General features: G+C 40.1%; 1 protein-coding gene across 1 annotated transcript in view; it reads left to right on the top strand.

The window, feature by feature from the left end:
* POU2F1 (POU class 2 homeobox 1) overlaps window positions 1-15,689 on the top strand; it is a 164,922-nt gene extending 149,233 nt beyond the window's left edge. The window contains exons 14-16 of the mRNA XM_028111971.2: window positions 8,846-9,188; window positions 9,855-9,943; window positions 12,259-15,689. Of these exons, the coding sequence (XP_027967772.1) occupies window positions 8,846-9,188; window positions 9,855-9,943; window positions 12,259-12,569 (743 nt within the window). The 3' untranslated portion in view covers window positions 12,570-15,689. The remainder of the gene's footprint in view (window positions 1-8,845; window positions 9,189-9,854; window positions 9,944-12,258) is intronic.
* Window positions 15,690-15,909: the final 220 nt, after the last annotated feature.

The following is a 15,909-nucleotide window of genomic DNA, read 5'->3' as shown; positions in this document are numbered from 1 at the left end:
CAGGGCTCGATCCCAGGACCCTGGGATCATGACCTGAGCTGAAGGCAGACGCTTAATGACTGAGCCACCCAGGCGCCCCTCAGCTCAGGTCTTGATCTCAGAGTTGTGAGTTCAAGCCTCCTGTGGAGCCTACTTAAAAACAATAAATAAAAAATAAAACTTGAAGTGTTGGTAACTTTTTTGAAATGAATTTTTTCTTCGGTTCTTAAAAAAATTGAACATTATCAGAAACTCAAATAAGAAAAGTAATCACAATGAGCTATTTTTATTTTGCCTTTAGATCTTTTATATATAGTACAATTCTAATAGTGTTTAGTGTGTCCCACTTTTTTTTTTACTTCTTATTTTATAAGTGTCATCCCGTGTTATAGTTTTCACATTTCTACTTTTGATTTGCCCTTATTGTATTGAATGGTTGTATCAGAATTTTGTAAACATTTCCATATAGTGCCATCATGGCTCAGTTTTTTTTTTTTTTTTTAAAGATTTTATTTATTTATTTGAGAGAGAATGAGAGACAGCATGAGAGGGAGGAGAGTCAGAGGGAGAAGCAGACTCCCTGCTGAGCAGGGAGCCCGATGTGGGACTCGATCCCGGGACTCCAGGATCATGACCTGAGCCGAAGGCAGTCGCTTAACCAACTGAGCCACCCAGGCGCCCGTCATGGCTCAGTTTTACCTAGAATGACAAGCTTTTTCAGTTTGAGTCCTGCAAATCTTACATCCCAAGAAACCCCTCAGTCTCTGAACCACATAACTGGTCTTGCTTGTTCAATATTGTATCTTTCATGTCTAGCACACCTCCTAGAATGTAAGATACTCAGTAACTAATTATTAAAGGAATGAAGTTTTCACTATTATAAATAATACTGTAATGAGGACCTTTGTACATACTTATTTTTTTAATTCTTTATTTTTATGTAATTTCAGATTTACAGAAAATTTATAAGAATAGTTCAGAGAAATCCCACATCTCTTCCCTTAGATTCTCCAAATGAGAAAATCTTATGTATTTGCTTTTTCTCTCCTTTTTCTCTTTCTGTTTCCCTTTCTGTATATGTGATGTTTTTCTGAACAGTTTTAAGAGCAAGTTGTGGACATGCTACTTTATCCCTACATCATTGTGTATTTTCTAAAGAACAAGAAATTACCACATATAGCCAGAATACAGTTATCGAAAATCAGGAAATTAACATTGACTCAGTCCTAATATCTAGTAAAAATTCACATTCATATTTTCCCAGATGTGCCAATAATGTCTCTTATAGCAAAAGAAAATCTTAAATCATGCATTGCATTCAGTTACTGTGTCTCTTTAGTCTTCTTAAATTGGGGACAATATGAGTCTTGCTTTGTATTTTAGGACATTGATTTTCTGAGGAATGTAGCTATTTATTTTGTAGATGTGTTGTCTGATGTTTACTCATGATTAGATTCGGATTATGCACTTTGGGCAAGAAGACCACAGAAGTGCGTTGAGTCCTCCTTTGTGCATGATATGGACACACATGCTATTGATTAGTCCCACTACTGGTGGAATTAACTTTGATAATTTTATTAAGGTGGTATATGTCAGGGTTTTTCATTGCGTAGTTATTATTTTACTCTTCAGTAAATGGGGAATTTGAGACTATACAGATATCCTGGGTCGTTTTTTTTTTTTCCAAACCTTTGCCCACTAGTGTCCATTGATGATTTTTGTATGGATCCATTACTATGATTCTCAAATAATTCTTTCATTTCTTCTACTTTTATTAGTTGCCTTTCAACTGTAAGGATGCACTTTTCCTTTTCCCCTGTTTATCTGTCTATATTAGTATGGACTCAGACATTCTTTCTATATTTAGTAAGTTAGAATCCTACTATTACTTTTTATTTTAATGTTCAAATTGTTCTTCATTTTGCCAGTGGGAGCCCCTTGGTGGTGGCTCCTGTGCTTTTTCGACATGTCCCTAACATTCTTTGAGTGCTTCCTTATTTTTTGGCACAAGATGTTCAACCTCATCTTAAATTTTCTCTGCTCCAGGCCTGGAATCAGCCATTTCTTCAAGGATCCCTAGTTCTTTTTAGTGAGGAAAGGTATGTAGACACCAAGATCTAGATGCATTTATTGATACTGTTGTCACTGATGCTAGAACATCTCGATAGAAATATACATAATACATTAGTATGTGTGTTTGGATAGACACATGTAAATTTATTGTTATTGCATATCTATATGCATTTTTCTTTATCTTCTTTTATTTAATATCAGTGAGTTCATACTGATATCTCCAATTCCAGCCCAGCACCCTATAGTTTATTCTTTTCTACCCATACCTTTTTCCATATGTTAACTCCCTTCACAGTGACAGTGAGCAACCTGGCTCCTATTATCAACAATATCATTACTTAATTGCTCAATCCTATAGTAAAAACAAAGTGGTTTCAAAATTGCTAACCCATGCCTCTAAACAGAAAAGGTCTACCTATTTGAGTTCCATATTTGTTTAGAGTTCTTGTCTTTAACCTGAAGGCATAAAGTCCAAATTCTGTGTTCAGAAGTTGTTTGGATTAGTTATTTCTCTATCCTCTTCAGTGTAGTTACATTATTCATTTGAAATTCAGTTTGTTTTACTTGTATTCAGTATTAGTGTTCTTCCTCTCATCCTTGTGATTTTTTTTTTTAATATATGAGATAATAGCGTATCATCAAACATTGGTTTCAAAAGTCAGAACTGTACAGAAAGTTCTCTTCAGAATAATGTCATTCCCTTCTGTTGTAATTCTCTTTCAATGACAACTCTAAGCTTGGAATCTCCTCAGGGCTCTGTTGAGGTGAGTAATTCTCACTTCTGTCATAGTTGTCTACTGTGCCCTTCTGGACTCAAGTTGGTTTCCCTACCACCAAATTTCAGCCTGTTTCTCATTTCTGCAAGTCTCACTTCTGTCATAGTTGTCTACTGTGCCCTTCTGGACTCAAGTTGGTTTCCCTACCACCAAATTTCAGCCTGTTTCTCATTTCTGCAAGTCTGTCAAAATCTCAAGTCCTCTGGTACCTTTTTTCTTTACCATCATTTGGAATAGGATTTTAGAAATGAAGAGGAAAAAACCATATCCTCAGTTTACCATCTTCTAAGAGAAATCTTGTCTTATTGACACAGTTGCTTTTATTTTCCAGTATTTAGCACAGTGCTTGGCACATTATAGCTCCCTGGTAAGCTTTCTCAGAATAGATATAAGAATGATCATGACTATACTACTCCAGAAAGATATGTGTTCTGATGTGTCTCAAAGACAAAAATTCAACAGCCTTTAATAATCTCAACTAAACATGCTCTGCCCCAATCTTTTTCCCCAAAACATTGTTTCATAATGAACCATATGCAACCCCATACCCATTAGCAATCCCTCCCCATTGATTCCTCACCCTACTCCTGGCTGGTCTACTCTGTCTCTATGGATATGCTTGTTTTGGACATTTCATACAGATAGAATAATAAATTATATGATCTTCTGTGTCTGGCTTCTTTCATTTAGTATAACATTTCCCAAGGTTTATCCATCTTGCAGAATATATCAGTACTTCATTCCTTATTTATGGTTGTATGATATTTAAAACACATTTTGTTCATCATGGACATTTGAGTTGCTTTCAGTTTTTGGCCGTTTTGAATATTACTGCTGTGAGCATTTGTGTGTAGGTTTTTATGTGGACACGTTTTCAGTTCTTTTGGGTATATATTTAAGAATGGAATTGGCGCATTATGTGGCATACTGGAGTATTATGAACAACTTTATACCCAAAAAAATAAGGCAGTTTAGATGAAATGGATAAATTCTGAGAAAGACACAGATTATCCAAACTCACTCAAAAAAAGAAAACTTAAATAGACTTAAAGCAAGCAAAATAAATGAATCATTAATGTAAAGCTTTTCCAAAAAGAAAAGCTTAGGCCCAGATGGCTTTAGCAGTGAATTATATCAGATACTTAAAGAGGAAATAAAGTTAATCTTCAGCTCTCTCTTCCAGAAGGTAAAGGACAGCTCGTTGTATGAAGCCCATATTACCTTGATACTAAAGCCAGACAAAGATACCACACACATACAAAAAAAATTATAGGCCCATATCCCTTATGAAGATACACACAAAAACACTCAGTAAATTTTAGCAAATCAAATCCAGTAACATACAGAAAAGATTATACATCACCACCAAGGGGGACTTATCCCAGGAATGTAAGGTTGGTTTAATAATAACTGAACATCGGGTAATGTAATACACCACAGCAATAGAAGAAAGGACCAGAACCACAGGATCATCTCAGTAGATACAGGAAAAGCATTTGACAAAATCAACACCCATTCATAATAAAAACCTAGAAAAGAAGAGAACTTCCTCACCAAATAAAGAATAAAGAGCATCTGTTAAAAACCTACAGCTAATGGCATACTTCATGGTGAAAGACTGAATGCTTTCCCCCTAAAATTGGGAACAAAGCAAGCTCTTGTAGACAAATTAACATTGTACTAGAGGTTATAGCCAGTTAAAGGGGAAAAATGAAAAACATCCAATTTGAAAGGGGAGAAGTTAAACTCCTTATTTGCATTATTCTGTATATATAAAAATCCCAAGGAATCTGCATAGCAACAAAACTACTAGGACTAATAAATGAATTTAGTGTTGTTGCAGGATACAAGGTCAACATATAAAATCAATTGCGTATATACTATTAGTGAGCAGTCCAAAAATGAAATTACAAAAATAATTTTATTCACAATAGCTTCAAAAAGAATAAAGTACTCGGAAATAAATCAAACAAAAGAAGTGCAAGACTTAAACAGTGAAAACTGCAGTTTGCTGAGAGAAATTAAAGAAAGTCTGAATAAATGGAGATAGTCCATGTTCATGGTTTAGAAGACTCCGTATTTTTAAGATGACAGTATTCTCTGAATTGATCTATAGATTCAGTACAATTATAGTAAAAATTCTAGCAAATTTTTTGCAGTAATTATCATGATAAACTCATTCTAAAATATATATGGAAGGGACCCAGAATAGCCAAAACAGTTTTGAAAAAGAATGAAGGTGGAGGGCTTAGATACCCTGATTTCAGAGCATGGTGTAAAGCTAGGTGGTAAAAAGTGTGCTGCCAGCATGAGGACAGACAGTAGTTAATGGAACAGAGTCAAGAGTCCAGAAACACACCTTTAAACTTACACTCTGTTGACTTTTGACAGAGGTACCAAAGCAATTCAGTAGCAAAAAGATACTCTTCACCAAATGGTTCTGAGACAATTGGATGTTCATATTCATGAAGATGAATTTAGAGCCTTTCCTGATACCATGCACAAAACCTAGGATGGGATCAAGGGCCTAAATGTAAGAAATAAAATGTTTAGAAAACATAGAAAATCTTTATGATCTCGGGTTAGGCCAAGAGTTTGTAGATACAACACCAAACACAATCTATAGAAGAAAAAAAATGATAAATTGGAATTTATCAAAAGCAGAATCTTTTGTACTTTGGGAGACAAGAAAATGAAAAGACACCCACAGACTTGGAGAAAACATTGTAAATCATATATCTGATAAAGGAACTGTGTCTAGAGCATATAAATAACTCTTACAATTAAATAGTAAAAATAGGGGCGCCTGGGTGGCTCAGTCGTTAAGCGTCTGCCTTCGGCTCAGGTCATGATCCCAGGGTCCTGGGATCGAGCCCCACATCGAGCTCCCTGCTCGGCGGAGAGCCTGCTTCTCCTGCTCCCCCTGCTTGTGTTTCCTCTCTCGCTGTGTCTCTCTCTCTGTCAAATAAATAAAAAATCTTAAAAAAAAAAAATGTGATTCACTAGGGTCCCTGGGTAGCTCAGTCAGTTAGGCGTCTTTTCTGCCTTCAGCTCAGGTCATGATCCCAGCGTCCTGGGATCCAGGCCCACGTCAGGCTCCCTGCTCAGCAGGGAGTCGTCTTCTCTCTCTCCCTCTGCCTGCCACTCCTCCTGCTTGTGCGCTTGCTCTCACTCTCTCTCAAATACATAAAACCTTACTTTATTTTATTTTTTTTAAAGATTGTATTTATTTATTTGACAGAGAGACAGTGAGAGAGGGAACACAAGCAGGGGGAGTGGGAGAGGGAGAAGCAGGCTTCCTGCTGAGCAGGGAGCCCAACGTGGGGCTCGATCCCAGGACCCTGGGATCATGACCTGAGCCGAAGGCAGACACTTAACGACTGAGCCACCCAGGCGCCCCAATAAATAAAACCTTTAAAAATAAAATAAAATATGATTCACTAGCTAGGAGAATTTATTTGAAAATTGCTAGTGCTCACATGACATAGTCTATTGAAAAACACCTGGAATGTGGTTGAAGGATGACAACCAGAAAAAACACCTGGGAGTGGTTTCTGGAGTCATATCCTAACCCAGGTTTACTTTACTGCTGAGGATTACTGGGACTTTCTTTGTATATATAGGGGATTTTAAGAGAGTGACACTGAATGGTCTGTCCGAAAGCAGTGGCGGTGGAGAGTGAAAAAAAGCCTATTTTAAATAAGTCTTTGACCTCAAGATAAGGGGTCTTATGGAAATGGACAGTTTCAGAACTTTGAAAGGGAAGTAGTGCCCATAGATAAAATCAGGGTAGATAAGGTGAGAAATTAGGCAAGAAAAGATTGAAAGTACATTGAAATTTCTTAGCAATACAAGAGAAATAAAAGACGTTTGCCTTTCTAGATAGAACGAGAGACAGTTCTTACAGGTGTCAAAGTGGAAGAGTGAATCTATCCAACACAGGACGCAGCACAGCATCAGGGGCTCAGAGATACAGAGTGATCCGGTAGATTTAGAACTGAAAGAATAGTGCAGCCGTGACTAATGATACCCACACAGGTGTAGTTGTACTTAGGGACAACAGCAATCAAGAGGGAATTTTATCTGTTTTTGAGAAGGGAGAAAAAGGAGTAAGTGGTCCCTTTTTGATTAGCAGTAAGAAAGATATGTTTATGGGATTCACTTTGTGCAGCAGTATGGGGGCAGGAAGAGTGGAGTCAGTACTGAAACAGATGATGTCTGATGTTCTCCCAGCTCCATGATGTGAAAGAAACACTTCCTTAGAGTGAAAATGAGAAGAGAGTTGAATTCTAGATGTTCTTAGTATAGACCAAAATGCTCGAAAATAGATTTTAGGAAGATGAAACAATTTTTTAAGAGAGAGTCGTCTTCAGCTTAGTGATAGATTTTATCACCAAAAAAGTTATCTCTTACGTAAGGTCTTTGTTCCAATGTGTTTATGGGTTTGAAATGTTTATTTTGATTGGTCTAGTTCTTCTGTAATGTACCAAGTCTTTTATGCCTCACAGAAGTATTATACTGAAAATTTATAGATGCTTTTTGTCTTTTTGAGTTCTCTGTCCTTAGAAAATACCACTTAGGTTCTGCTTTATATGTATATATGGTTGGTGATACCCTAGAACGTAGTGAGTTTCAGTAAATTAAGTTCTAGCTGGTGCAGGCAGCCTGCGTTTGTGTTCTCAGGCGTTGACTGAGAACTGACTGGAGAGCCGGTACCATACTGCCTTCTGTAAATCGCGTCAGAACTACGGCTCCTGGGGACAGCTGAATTCTGCTTTATGGCAGGTGCTCTGTCCTCTGCCTGCCTTATGAGTTGTTTCTACTTTGGGCAAAGACACTACATTCTTTTCGTCACGCTTCCCTTCATGACTCAACAGGCCTAACCTCTAGACCTGTGCTGGGCACCATGTGGCAGGCAGTAGCCACCTGTGCTTTTTAAGTACATACAACTGGGCCAGTGCAAAGTGAGATGTGCTGTTAAGTGTAAACTATACACCATTTTCAAAGACTCAGTATGAAAAAAATACTTTTTTGAGACTGATTGCATGTTAAAATGATAATCCTGTGGAAATAATTTAACCTATTTCTTTTTAATATTTTCAGTAGGACCACTAGAAAATTTTAAATCACGTATTTATTATGTTTCTGTTGGACAACATTGATCTCGAACATTAAATAATTCCAGTGAATGTGTTTTAGTTTTTGGCAGTGATATTTATAATGTCAATTAGTTGTTTGTAAACAAACATTTGTTGTTCTCCTTACAACAAAAAGAAGTTTAGGCATCTTGTTTTTTTTTTTTTAAGGTCTCTGAAATAACAATTTCCTAGAGCTTCATTTCTTTTCATGCTTTTGTGAGTTTCATGATATCCTTGTCTGTTATTGTTTCCATGAATAAGAAAATGTTTACAATAGGCTTTTTGAGAGCTGATTTTCATTACAGAATGGCTACTTAAATTTTTCAATGCAAAGGCATCTAGACATAGGCCCATAGTTATTTTCGTACTATTTCGTACTATTTCTGCAACTATTATTGACATGTTAACTTTAGAAAAATATGTTAACTTTTAGTTTTTCTTGCCTTCATTGTTTTGTTTTGATTTTTCTATAGAGACTACTAAAATTTCTGATTGAAAATGCTTTTCAGAAGCAAGGATTGTTTTGCTTTATGTTTCTTCCCCAGACCAGTTGTATTCCATAGTTAGAGCTTCTGTGATTCTTTTATTTTTTGAGTAGGAAACTGGAAATAGAAAACTGTGTTCTCTGTTTCTTCCCTGGCTGCTTTATTGCGCTTGCCTCTTAAAGCAGGGTTTATGGTTTGGGTTCTAAAATGTTCATTTCCATAGGATCACTAAACTAGGTTAATAAAAGGACACATGTAGAGGTTATTGGATGGTAGATGACTTCGTCACCATTGAGTCTAGAGTGTGGCTGAAGAAAGCCACGGTTCCGGTAGAGACACCCCCCCACCCTGCACCACCACCAAAGGTCACGTTCTCCTCTGGTTCTCCCTTCAGGCACCACAGACAGCACGTCCAGCAACACTGCCACGGTCATTTCCACGGCGCCGCCAGCTTCCTCAGCCGTCACCTCCCCCTCGCTGAGTCCCTCCCCGTCTGCCTCAGCCTCCACCTCCGAGGCATCTGGTGCCAGTGAGACCAGCACAACACAGACCACCTCCACTTTGTCCTCTCCTCTTGGGACCAGCCAGGTGATGGTGACAGCGTCAGGCTTGCAGACAGCGGCGGCCGCCGCCCTCCAAGGGGCTGCACAGCTGCCGGCGAACGCTGGTCTCGCTGCTATGGCCGCCGCCGCGGGACTGAGCCCGGGCCTGATGGCGCCCTCGCAGTTCGCAGCTGGGTAAGGAGCCTCTCGCCCTCGTCACCTGAGCAACAGCTAGGAGCCCTCCCTGGAGCTACTCGTCGGGGACACTTGACCACCCTCTTAAGTGCCCCCCTCCCCCCGAAAAAAAATCTCTTTAAAGCCGTCATCCGTTTGGCACAGGGAGCTCTGTGGTAGCCCCGGGGCCTTGGTCATAGCTGGACTTAAGTCTCTTACTAGTATTTCCAGATGAAGACGCAGAGCTGATCTTCCTGAGTTGTGGGGCCAGGAAGAAAGCCCAGAATTCTCCATTTAAACTCTCTCAGCTGTCTGCTTTCTAATTCTCAGACACAGACAAGAGATAGAGTAGTTAGATCCCCAGTTTTATATTATCAAACATACAAGGATTACTTTGTAAATACATTCCTTTTGCTGGCATTCTTTTGTTTTGGAAAAAAAGAGAATGATGTAATTCAAAGAAGAGTCAGCATGATTGTGCAGGTTTTAGGTTCTGTGTGGATCATACCCTTATTTTGCTTTGTACAAGGAAGCAGTAAGAAACCTTATTCTCATAAGGAGAATAACAAATATTTCCTTATACTGCCCCAGCCGTATTTTCTTTTCTCTTGTCCTTTTGTGGGTATATTGTCAAACTCACAGATGTGCCTACATTGTAACAAAGTGACTGCTCTTTTGGACTTGCAGAGGTGCCTTACTCAGTCTCAATCCAGGGACCCTGGGCGGTGCCCTCAGCCCAGCTCTCATGAGCAACAGTACACTGGCAACTATTCAAGGTCAGTAGAATTTTTCCCCTTACTTAGCTCTTTTTTTTTTTTTCTTTTTAATGAGGGAAGTTTGCTTTGCTAGAGGTGAAGATGGTGGGGAGAGAGAGTTGAATTGATAATGCTAACTGGAGGACCAAGAAAATGTCCTTGTGAAAAAGCTTTCTACAAGCAGTATAGGTGTTCGTTTGTAAGAACAGGAAATATGCTTAGTGTGTAGTATGGTAAAAAAAAAACAAAAAACAGGACTCTATGCTGATACTTAACTTATGTGAATAGACTTGGAGGCAGAATTTCCCCCTGATAAATATACCTAAGTAGACATCCAAGACCCATCTCCAGGTAAACTTGACCAAGAAAAAATTGCCAGTCCCCCTCCCCACCCCTAAGAGACACATATATGAGAAGGTCCCATAATGAGTTAACCTTGAAGCACATTATGCAGACTTCAGCAATACTTGTCATTGTTAGGTTCTGCCCTTTGTATATCCCCATCAGTATAGAACATATATTCTCTTGGATTGTCTCTTTTCCGAGCCCAGATGGGTCTCTTTTGTCTTTAGCATGCTATCCAGTCTAAATCCACTCATTCTTTGTAGGGAAGGGTTTGCCTTGTTTGGCTTCTAAGCTTTGTGTCTAAAGATGCTATGTTATGTGATTCAGGAAGACAATTTGAGACATCACTATATTAATCAAAGAACTTTTTTTCTTAAAATTTAAATGGTTTGTACTTATATGAGAGTTCCTGGAGCCAAAAATAAGCTATTAGCCAACCTCAATTAAGATGAGTGTTTCATGAATGATAATCTCTACAGTATACTATAGAGAAATGAGTTATAAATCTAATTGATGGTAGGGCTGTAAACCTTTTGTGATACAGGGATTTCTTTTTGGCATAAGATTTGTGATAAATCACTTTTTCTCTTGTGTGAGGGTGTACCTCTGGGCTGTAGTGAGGCTACAAAGGCAGATGCCTTCCCAGGGCACAGCTGACATTAGAACGAGTATTGTCTGGGAAGCTCTACAACTATTCCATGACAGGAAGTCTAGAATCTCAGAAAACGTCAAGCTGCACCAAGTCTCGCTGATCTGTGCTCTTTGTATGACCAGATCCGAAGTCAGAGACCTTCCCTTCAGTCCCCCTCGCTTTCTTTATATATTATGTAAGAAATTAACCACATTTTTAATGCCATTAGAAAACCCCTCAAATCTTCATGTGAAAATATGGTTATATGGGTGGGAGGAGCTTGGAGGGGTTGTCAGAGAACAGAAGAAGGTACTCAGTGAGAGTGCCTGATTATTTACAAGTTCACCGATAGCTTCTGTGGAGCTTCGACAGACGGCGTCACGGAGAGACTCACTCAGGAGAGCAAGTCCCAACCTTAGTGAGCCCCTTGGGCTGCCTGCTGTCTTCCTCCCTCCCCCCCTTCCCCTCCTCCCCTTCCTCCTCCTCCCCCCTCCTCCCCTCTCCCCTCCCCCTCCTCCTCTGTGTAAGTTGTAGGAATCAAATGTGATGCTTCAGCAAGTGACATAGTAACCACACCTTACACTTTATTTGGTAATATATAATGATTTTAGAACTGAAGCCATTTTGAAAGCTGGTTTTCATCTTGTACATCCTACTTTTAAAAAAGTGCTCAAATTTATGAATAATGCCAGTTAGTTGGCAAAAAGCTAACTGTATTTTTTTTTAATAATATTGTTTAGTAAACTGGTGGACATGAGATTTTCTTTTTAAAGATTTTATTTATTTATTTGACACAGAGAGAGAGAGAACAAGTAGGCAGAGAGGCAGGGAGAGGGAGAAGCAGGCTCCCCGCCAAGCAGGGAGCCTGACGCGGGACTCAATCCCAGGACCCCGGGACCATGACCCGAGCCAAAGGCAGCCGCCTAACCAGCTGAGCCACCCAGGTGCCCAAAAAGCTAACTGTATTTTAGTGTCCCAGTCACTGTACCTAGTTTGCCTTTTGAATGAATGTGTAAAATCAGCAATCTTCATTAAAAACAAACTGATCGGACTTAGTAAATACTCCTGGGAGGATGAAGTTCTCTGGGAAGTTGAGGCCCCAGGATGCAGCGTGGCTTCCCCCACCTGTAGTGCTTGTGCTCGTTAACTTCATTAGAATACAGCTGTTCAGGCTCTTCCAAAATTATCAGTACACTTCAATTGGTGACAGGCGAGCGCTGGGATTAAGATAAGTCAGTTAAGGGCTGCACTTTTTCCACCTGGGTTGTAGGAAAACAGTACATTTGAGGTGCTACTTGGCTTCTCTAGGATGGTTTTAACATTCTCCTTTCTGCCTGTCTGTGGGACGTTTTGTCTGTAGCTCTTGCCTCTGGTGGCTCTCTTCCAATAACGTCACTGGATGCAACTGGGAACCTGGTCTTTGCCAATGCAGGAGGAGCCCCCAACATCGTGACTGCCCCCCTGTTCCTGAACCCTCAGAACCTCTCTCTGCTCACCAGCAACCCAGTGAGCTTGGTCTCTGCCGCTGCGGCCTCCGCAGGGAACTCTGGACCTGTAGCCAGCCTTCACGCCACCTCCACCTCCGCTGAGTCCATCCAGAACTCTCTCTTCACAGTGGCCTCTGCCAGTGGGGCCGCCTCCACCACCACCACCGCCTCCAAGGCACAGTGAGCTGGGCTGCACGGGGCTGCCACTGGCCTTTTCCACTCGCGGCATGATCGGGCTGCCAGCCAGGCTGAGACTGAAAAATGTGATTGGCTTCCTCTTGCCATGTTTCAACAGCAGGGGAAAGAAGGGAGAGAAGGAAAAGAACGCATACCAGAAAAAAAAAGGATGGAGACAGGACAACATTTGCCTAATTTTGTAATAAAACACTGTCTTTTCAGGATTGCTTCATGGATTGGAGAACTTTCTAACCAAAAATTAAAAAAAAAAAAAAAAGCAGAAACAAAATGTCAAAAACAAACAAACAAAAAAAGAAGTGAAAGGACTACTTATCATTTCCAGCAGTCATGATGACAAGTTAAGGTGGGTTACCAATTCCAATATAGGAAGGAGATTTCTTGTTTGTCTAAATTTCTTTTTTTCTTAAAAAAAAATCATTTTTATGGGTCTGTTGTACAGGCCATTAAGTCATAACAAGGTGTTTATAATCGTATCAATTGTGTTGGGGGTTCCTTTCTTAACTGGTACAATTTAGGCAGGCCTGTATTACTGTATCTCTGTTATTATTGTTGTTGTTATTGTTTTTTATATATATATATATATATATATATATAGTTTGGACATGTTTATCTCTTGCTCCTGGATCCTATTTCAGTGAGCTCCCACACTGTGGGGAGGGAGGGTTTGGGGGTAAGGGGAGACTTAACGTTCTTAACTGCGGGGAATGTTCTTGCTGGTTTCCTTATCCTTGATGACTCTTACAGAGGTGCTAGAAAATTATTTTCTTTTGCCACTTATGCAAGAGGCTTGGTGCAGAAGCTGAAGGCAGTGTGTGCAAACACTCCCACCCCACACACGCCCCCTCCCCCCATCAGGTGGTGCCTTTGGAGCACTTTTGTGTAGGAAGGAATTCCTGCTGAACTGTAGCTCTCACCCCAGATCATTGAATGACCCTGAGGCCCAGACCCTGCGGTGCCCCGGTGCTGCCTCTGCGACTTCCCATGGGGACGGCCGTGCGCGCGGCAGGGCAGGATCTGGGCCCGAAGAGCAAAAGACTACTGCAGACACCTGACTTGGTGGTTCTCCTGATTTCTTATCTCCTGAAAAATGCTCCTACTGTTGGTGTGTTTGTTTGTTTGTTTCCATTTTGTGGAAGTTTTTCATCCAAACTTCCTTTCATTTACTTGGCAAAGAGCGAATTGACTTACGGAAATTGGGAAACTCCGCCCTTCTTTTGTTTTCTGAAGGAACTCCACTAGACTATTGCCATCGATTCTGTATTCCCAAAGAGGTGTGATGAGAAGAGTCTGAGGCTACCACCTTTTCCTCTGGCCACAGGCTTCCTTTTCACTGGACGGCGCGTAAACTCCTCTAACCCTGAGACGCTCCTTGCTTCCCTGACTGGAGAATGCACTTACTAGCTGGGCATGGGGTCTTGAGAAAACCTTTGAAGGACTTTGAGCAGGAACTTTGCACACACCTCAAGTGTCTCCTTGGTTTGTTAGTGATGCTCCAGCTAGGTAGGTCACAATGGCAATACCCGTCTCGCTATACAATGTAGAAAGTGATTAGCTTCTGGAATTGTTTTCAGGGTGTTTCTAGACTATGTAAATGAGCCCATGGAAAGGAAGAGTTTATGGAAGTAGATGAAGAGGAAGGAGGGTAACTTGGAAATTCAGTTCCCCTTTCTGTCAGCATAGTATGATTACAATATCTGTACCAGAACATTTCCCAGAAGACTGGATCTCTGCAGTGTGGCTCATCTGAGCTCCCCTTCGTCTTGGAGGTCAAGGTTCCCATTTGGTGTCTGTGGGTGCTTGCTTATGTCTCTGGAGGCCCAAGACTGCACTTGCCCCCCCCCCCTTTCGAGCTGGGGTCTGAGAGAGGGTGTACAGGTCATTTTCATTCTGATTGCTCTGCTTGTGTCCCGGAAGGGAGCTGGGAATCTGTATTTGTCTCTTCACAGTGTTGGGAAAGGCAGTGATACAGACACTGTGTATGTTTCTTTGTGATCATCCAGGTGGGAGACAGGCACCTTCATATTAAAAGGCCAGAAACATTTTTAGTCCCTTTGTTAGTTTTTCTTTTGTTGCTTCTGTCTTCCTGTTTTATTTCACGTTGTATTTAATTATCAACCTAAATTTCCTCTTCTCACCGTTCACCTTCTCTAAAATCCCTCCAAAATCAGTGAACTGCAAGCAGGGAAACTAACAAATGTCCATCCACCTTTTTTATGTGTGGTGTGTTTTTTTTATGTTGTTGTTGTTGTTGTTTTAACTAAGCTTGAACCAAAGTCAATTTTTAGCAAGCTGCTGTACTAATGGACTAGTTTATAACGTGCATTTCAGACACATTGAGGAGATAGATGCTACTGACAATTTCTTTTTTTCATTTGTCTTTATTAATTTTATATAAAAGTTGCTGCTTGTTTTAATCGTTTATGTTGGTAAATTGTAATATCCTCTGGGCGGACATTACCTTGATTTTAACTAGTTTATGTAGTTGGGTGTGTAAATAGAATGGTAGTGTCAGTTATGAGTTTCTCTCCTCTCCATATGGCTATTTCTCTAATGTAGTTAAGTTTAATCTTTTATCCTGACTTGACATCTCTAACTTTAGTGTGTGCAAATGGTTTTAGGGCCATCAGTAATACTCTGGCTGCCCATTGGAACGAGTCCCTCCCCTGGGAGTGGTAAGTTAGGAGGAAGGATTCAGGGAGGGAAATGCTGAGACCCACCATCCTGGATTAGAGGTTATAGCATTAATTTCCCAAAATTGCTACCAAAGGAAGTATAGAGTCCTCAGGGACTCAAACCCAGTGGATCAAAAGGAAGGGCAAGGAAAGGCTGTGCTTGTTGATTTGTTTTCCTGTGTGGTTCAGAAGATGCTCCCTCTCCCAAATCAGATTCACCGACAGAATTCAATATTTTAAAAGATATTAAGCTTTAAATGTCAGTATGATGGTCTTCTATTCCCTGCCCTGTCTGTATTCTCTAGTCAATCTGGGATAAGGGGATTCTGCCTTTTTGTGTGTGTGGATCACTTTATGAGGATAAACCTTAAACCAGCATAAAAATATGTGTTTAAAAGAAATAAATCCTTAGACAAAGGTAACTTTTAAAAATTTTTCTCATTTTTTTCTTATTTAAAGACAAACTGTAAAATGAAAGGTACATTTGTACATGTACACATGAAACACTAAAACACTTTGCTGATGGGTGTTTAGCTTAAAATCACCTCCCCATCACCACCCCTAGATAGTCTGCTGATCCTACTGCTTCATGACCCAACTTTTAGTCCTTTTTTTACTTTATATTTTTTTATCATCTCAAGAAATGCTTTTTGA

The sequence above is a fragment of the Eumetopias jubatus genome, unplaced genomic scaffold (assembly GCF_037043125.1).
Source record: "Eumetopias jubatus isolate StellerSeaLion01/CBP00866 unplaced genomic scaffold, mEumJub1_p1.0 scaffold_12, whole genome shotgun sequence".
Lineage (NCBI taxonomy): Eukaryota > Metazoa > Chordata > Mammalia > Carnivora > Otariidae > Eumetopias > Eumetopias jubatus.
Note: the sequence above shows the minus strand (reverse complement) of the source record. Positions and strands in the feature narration are given on the sequence as shown.